The following is a 6,585-nucleotide window of genomic DNA, read 5'->3' as shown; positions in this document are numbered from 1 at the left end:
ACACCGTATAAATATATGTTTCACTTTGCACCTAGCGGTGACATCGCCTTACAGCCGGAAATACCTTTATGCCTACTTATAGGGGAGCATGACCCCCAAGCAGTTCCTCTACAACCCTTTGGGGGAAAAAAAAAAAAAGGCCCCTTTAACGATATAATCTAGCGGCATTAGTCAGAATTTAACTTGCACCTAGACATAGGTACCTCATGTTTACCCTCTTACCCTAACTATACAACCTATACAACTTGAACACACTATTTCTAAACTACAAGTGAAATACTGATTTGCCTGTTCTATTTTTGTTTTTAAAACTGTGCACGTTTAACTTTTATAAATACTATTGAACCCGTTACTAATATACAAGCATGCATACGTAGACTAACTACGCTAATATAGTCCTATTCATGTAGTCCTAGTCTGTTAAATCTCATAACTATAAAAAATGTGCTGTATTATTCTGCTATGACAATGATTGCTATTGAAATGCCTGTACTAGCTGTCGTGGCACTACAGGACCATCTGTTATGTTTTCTAATGCACAAGAAAAATAAAGAATTAAAAAAAAAAAAAAAAAAATGGTATATAATATGCGTCGGTGCAATACATTAGTAAAATGCAAATTGCAGTTGAACGCAAACAGCAAAAAATGCAAAAAATGCTTGTTTCATTAAGTGAAAGACAAGCTTCTGAAGCTGTGTCCTTAAGGGGTTAAAGGACCACTATAGGCACCCAGACCACTTCAGCTTAATAAAGTGGTCTGGGTGCCTGGTCCAGCTAGAGTTAACCCTTTTTTTATAAACATAGCAGCATAGCTCTTTGACAGCAGCTAGAGGCGCTTGCGTGCCTCTCACTGTGAAAATCACAGTGAGAAGACGCCAGCGTCCGTAGGAAAGCATTGTAAATGCTTTGCTATGAACTGGCTGAATGCGCGCGCGGCTCCTGCCGCGCATGCGCATTCAGCTGATGACGTCGCTAGGAAGGAGGAGAGGAGGAGAAAAACTCCCCGCCCGGTGCTGGAGAAAGGTAAGATTTTAACCCCTTCCTCTCTCCAGAGCCTGGCTGGAGGGGGACCCTGAGGGTGGGGGCACCCTCAGGGCACTATAGTGCCAGGAAAACGAGTATGTTTTCCTGGCACTATAGTGGTCCTTTAATTATCTATATGTTGTGAACTAGGGATAGGATCCGATATCACTGTTAAGAGCATTCCCCAATCCTGTCAAGTTAATATTTAAGCTTCTGAAAACGAATAAATACAGGTAAATGTGCTATTTTGCTACCAACATGCTGAAAATCATGGATCCCAAACAATATCTGGTCTGCTAGAAGTTACCTCCACCCACCTACATGTAATTTTAGAGGTTACAATACTGTTTAAATAGTATTATCTTGTAAAGGTCAGTGGCTGCTAAATGTTGCCTTGTTTTGCCATTTTTTTATGTTTATTTCTTACATTCAAAGCATGTGCTTTTACATAAACATAAATCTTCTATGACAAATCTTACTGTGCAGCTTGAAGTATCAACAGTCTAACTTAGCCTAATTAAGGAAATTAGAAATTATGGTAGTTCACAAAAACAATCTACACATTGTACGTGTTCCATTAAATATGACCATGTACATGAATTGATCTTTCAGATATTTGAAGCCTGAGAGTCAGTGAATGTTCTGTGTTGTTGAATACATATTCAAATTCAGCAGTTTCTGTAGAGTGTTCACATGTCAAGCGTGAAAGGTTGTAGTTGGATGTCCAGGTCTTTTATCATATTTCTTCCATCATTCTAACTCACAAAGAATCCCTATTACCTTTGACCTATACATATAGGACATATACACAAATATATATATATATATATATATATATAAGAATATACTATATTCTGTACAGAAAGCATTAAAAAAAATCATACCTTAAAACAACACCATAGATATTATTTGATACATGACAGAGTTGTTGAAAGGATGTTTTCATTCTTCTTTTAAGAAATACCATTACTTTTTTTTTTGTCAAACCATTTAGTAAAATAAGCTATAATTATTTTGTCTGTCACAACTCCAACTCTCTGAGGGACTATAGCTGAAAGATAATATAATTCACCTTATTACTTACTCATTATTTGTTTTTATAAGAACCATTGTTAGAATAATAATTTATTTACTGAACTGTGGTTTAAAATAACTTGTTGCATTTTGCAGGTAAAGTACCGTATATACTCGAGTATAAGCCGACCCGAATATAAGCCGAGGCCCCTAATTTTATCCCAAAAAACTGGGAAAACTTATTGACTCGAGTATAAGACTAGGGTGGGAAATGCAGCAGCTACTGGTAAATTTCTAAATAAAATTAGATCCTAAAAAAAATATATTAATTGAATATTTATTTACAGTGTGTGTATAATGAATGCAGTGTGTGCGTATGTGTGTGTGTGTGAGTGCAGCGTGTGTATGAGTGCAGTGTGTGTATGAGTGCAGTGTGTGTATGAGTGCAGTGTGTGTGTGCATGAATGCAGTGTGTGAATGCAGTGTGTGCAGGGCCGGTGCAAGGATATTTGCCGCCGTAGGCAAAAAAAATTTTGCCGCCCCCTCCCCCCCATATGTCCTGACTTCCCCTCCTCCTCCCTCAGTGGTCCTTACCTCCCCACCCCCGTGTTCCTTCACTCCCCCCCCCAGTGGTCCTGACTCACCCCTCCCCTAGTGGTCCTTACCCTCCCCTCCCCTAGTGGTCCTTACTTCCCCCTCCCCTCCCATAGTGGTCCTTATCCCACCCCCTCCCTCTCATAGTGGTCCTTATCCCCCTTCTCCCTCCCATAGTGTTCCTTATCCCCCCCCATCCCTCCCATAGTGGTCCTTATACCCCCCTCCCTCCCATAGTGGTCCTTATACCCCCCTCCCTCCCATAGTGGTCCTTATACCCCCCCTCCCTCCCATAGTGGTCCTTATACCCCCCCTCCCTCCCATAGTGGTCCTTATACCCCCTCCCTCCCATAGTGGTCCTTATACCCCCCCTCCCTCCCATAGTGGTCCTTATCCCCCCCCTCCCTCCCATAGTGGTCCTTATCCCCCCCCCTCCCTCCCATAGTGGTCCTTACCCCCCCCCCTCCCTCCCATAGTGGTCCTTATACCCCCCCTCCCTCCCATAGCGGTCCTTATACCCCCCTCCCTCCCATAGTGGTCCTTAACCCACCCCCTCCCTCCCATAGTGGTCCTTAACCCACCCCCTCCCTCCCATAGTGGTCCTTATACCCCCCCCCCCCTCCCATAGTGGTCCTTATACCCCTTTTTTTTATTATTTTATTTCTTATTTTTTTTTTTTATTATTTTTTCGTCCCCCCTCCCTGCTTGATATATGGCAGGGAGGGGGGCTCTCCTTCCCTGGTGGTCCAGTGGCAGTTCAGTGGGGGGGAGAGGGGGGCTGGCAGAGCTGTACTTACCTTTCCTGCAGCTCCTGTCAGCTCTCTCCTCCTCTGCGCCGTCCGTTCTGCTCTTCTGTCAGCTCCCAGTGTAAATCTCGCGAGAGCCGCGGCTCTCGCGAGATTTACACTGGGAGCTGACCGAGGTGCTGAACGGACCGGCGGAGGAGGAGAGAGCTGACAGGAGCTGCAGGAAAGGTAAGTACAGCTCTGCCAGCCCCCCTCTCCCCCCAGTCTGTATTATGGCAATGCAAATTGCCATAATACAGACTCTGACTCGAGTATAAGCCGAGTTGGGGTTTTTCAGCCCAAAAAATGGGCTGAAAAACTCGGCTTATACTCGAGTATATACGGTAAAATGTATATGACCACAGCAAAAATAGAAAATGAAATAAATATAGACCTTAAAGATAATTATTTAAAGCTTTTATTATATTCTTAATGACATGCGGATTTAGTAATTAATACAACTTATTACAAAAAGTGAAGTCTCCTGAATGAGCCAATTCTTGGGCTTATGGCACCCCAGTCAGTATATTTTCTGTACTCTCCAGGTCTAAGATAATACTGGCGGCCCCTGTAATTTGGTTCCTCATAGAACATCCAGTAGCCATCAATCACCTGGCAGGAGTGGATGTCATGGTAACGGAATCTCTCATTGACATTAGGACAATCTTCAGTAAACTCCATCATCTGACCTCGAAAATCTTCCCTCTCATAGACCTTCACTCTGAATGATCCATGGTGCTTTACGAAGAAAAAAATATTTATAAACAAGAGTACAATGATTATATAATTTCATATAAACATCAAAAATCTATACGATAGTATATATTTTTGTATCAATGTTAACCCACCTGTTACCTGACAATAGAATTGTGAATTGAAGATATATTCCATAACATAATTAATAATGGTCAAAAAAAGGATATATTTGCAAAGGTAAAACAATAATTAATTGTTAATTGGGAAATAATGTTTTTTGGACTGCATCATAATATTTTTATAATATGCTCTGGTTAATATATTCACCTGTGGGCTAACACGACAAGATCTGATGGAGTCATTGAAACCCATCCACTGCTGGAAATTAGGATATTCTCCTCTACTAAGGTAATACTGGTGTCCTCTATAGTTGGGGTGCTCATACAGGATCCAGTTTCCACTTTCCACTCGGACAGAATTACAGCGATGAAAATATGAGGACATATCTGGACACTCAGAGTTGCACTCATGAGAGCGGCCCTGGAAGTTACGATCCTCGTAGAAAACAATCTGTGAAAGAACCATGCATTTGAACATTTTAGATTTTTAGATTATTATGGTTTTAGTGGTTAATAATTTCATTAAAACATGTTTCTGGTTTGATTACTTAATGCTATAGATTCCTAAAAACACCAACTATTGTGTAAATAATAAAGTATAGGAGATTTAAACATATACGTTTAGGGCAGAATTGGAATAAAAGTTTTTGGTACATTTTGTGTTTTTGATTGGTGAGCTTGCATTCACTTTCACATAATTATAGCAATTTATTACGGTGAATAGTGGCATTCACTAGAGAAAACTTTAAAAAACTGACAAAATCTTAATCTTGAGTCTGAAAAAAGTAAACATGTGAATTTTGTGTTCTGATTAATTCTTATTCGATGAGGCATCAAATGTCCATAACTGGTTTACGGAATATTGTGTTGTTATCTTTTTGACCTAAATTATCTCACCACAGTATATTATTCTGCAGATAAAGTTTGCTGGCTTTCACAGTAAGCTTTTTTAATATTAACTGTTTTGGTTCATTTAAAAAAAAATAATAATCTGTTTATTGTTTCCAATATTTCTTGTATTACAAATATTTACAATATTCAGATCATCTTACCTTTCCCATTTTCAGTGATGGTTGATCTGTTCATGCAAGTTGTGCTCTTACACAGAATGAAGAGCCTTTATATACCATGTATCTTGCTGATGCTTAAATACATTGAAAGCAATGGTGAGCTGGTTTCTTTTCACCAGTAATTGGAATGTATAGCTATTGTATACTATATGCTTTAGTATAGCTATTGTGTTGTATCCTATATGCTTTTTTTTGTTTACCTGCTGGCACAAGCAGTTCCTGGTTCTAAGAGAGATCTAGAGAAAAATGTGACAGGTCTTTTCTTTTAATAGATTATTTTCACTCTGACCGAGAAAAATCATTTTAAAGCACATTTGACAAAAAAAAAAGAAAAAAGCTTTTACATAGAGGCAATTGTTCTGCAACGTGTTTAAATTCTTTTTTTTAAGATATTATTATTATTATTATTATTATTATGAGGTTAGAGGATACATGTAACATGCAATATTTTACTAAAGTAAATTCATGTTGGTTTTCCCAGTCAAATGCAACAGCCATAATCACCGCCATTTTTTCATCCCATTACACCTTCTGAGCTAGAATTGTGTGTTTGTATTTTCAACATGATCACAATCCAAAACATTTGAACAATAAAAAAACAAACTCGACTTATCTCTTATTGGTATTCACATTATCTCATCATCATGGAGTTAACAACAATAAATATTGATGTGGAGTTAACAGGTAAATCTAAGGTAAATACTTTTTGCAGTGCATTGCATACATAAAGTTATTCAGCGATATTGGTAATGTAGACAAGAATAAAGACGTGTTAAACTTAGCAGGAATTATGCACTATTTTTGTTAAACAAGGTAATTGTAAACCAAGGGTATCAGAATATAATACCAGTTGTTAGAGATTGTGAATAAGTGAAAACATGTACTGATAATCCTCTGTTGGTGGAATATATATATACATCTTGGGAATATACCCTGGTTTGTATCAGGTAGACTGAATGCTTGCTGGCATACAGGGAGTGCAGAATTATTAGGCAAGTTGTATTTTTGAGGATTAATTTTATTATTGAACAACAACCATGTTCTCAATGAACCCAAAAAACTCATTAATATCAAAGCTGAATATTTTTGGAAGTAGTTTTTAGTTTGTTTTTAGTTATAGCTATTTTAGGGGGATATCTGTGTGTGCAGGTGACTATTACTGTGCATAATTATTAGGCAACTTAACAAAAAACAAATATATACCCATTTCAATTATTTATTTTTACCAGTGAAACCAATATAACATCTCAACATTCACAAATATACATTTCTGACATTCAAAAA

The 6,585-nt window shown here is 38.4% G+C and overlaps 1 protein-coding gene across 2 annotated transcripts; it reads right to left on the bottom strand.

The window, feature by feature from the left end:
* Positions 1-3,818: 3,818 nt before the first annotated feature.
* On the bottom strand, positions 3,819-5,391 carry LOC134571627 (gamma-crystallin 1-like). Of its 2 annotated transcripts, XM_063430097.1 has the most exons (3): positions 5,284-5,391; positions 4,440-4,682; positions 3,819-4,154 (listed from the first exon to the last, which is right to left on the bottom strand). In XM_063430097.1, the coding sequence occupies exons 1-3, from the start codon at positions 5,290-5,292 to the stop codon at positions 3,882-3,884; spliced, it is 525 nt and encodes a 174-aa protein (XP_063286167.1). In that variant the 5' UTR covers positions 5,293-5,391; the 3' UTR covers positions 3,819-3,881. The 2 variants fall into 2 exon arrangements, with proteins under 2 accessions (XP_063286167.1, XP_063286166.1); XM_063430096.1 differs by lacking the exon at positions 5,284-5,391 and having other exon boundaries at positions 4,440-4,697.
* Positions 5,392-6,585: the final 1,194 nt, after the last annotated feature.

Source organism: Pelobates fuscus, chromosome 8 (genome assembly GCF_036172605.1).
Source record: "Pelobates fuscus isolate aPelFus1 chromosome 8, aPelFus1.pri, whole genome shotgun sequence".
NCBI classification, from domain to species: domain Eukaryota; kingdom Metazoa; phylum Chordata; class Amphibia; order Anura; family Pelobatidae; genus Pelobates; species Pelobates fuscus.
This window is presented reverse-complemented; position numbering and strand designations above follow the sequence as displayed.

Bases quoted from the DNA above. Each gene is read 5' to 3' on its own strand.
- LOC134571627 (XM_063430096.1), bottom strand. From the start codon at position 4,697: ATGGTTCTTTCACAGATTGTTTTCTACGAGGATCGTAACTTCCAGGGC. The intron at 4,155-4,439 runs GTGAATATATTA...TTCTTCGTAAAG, and splicing joins CTTGTCGTGTTAGCCCACAG to CACCATGGATCATTCAGAGT.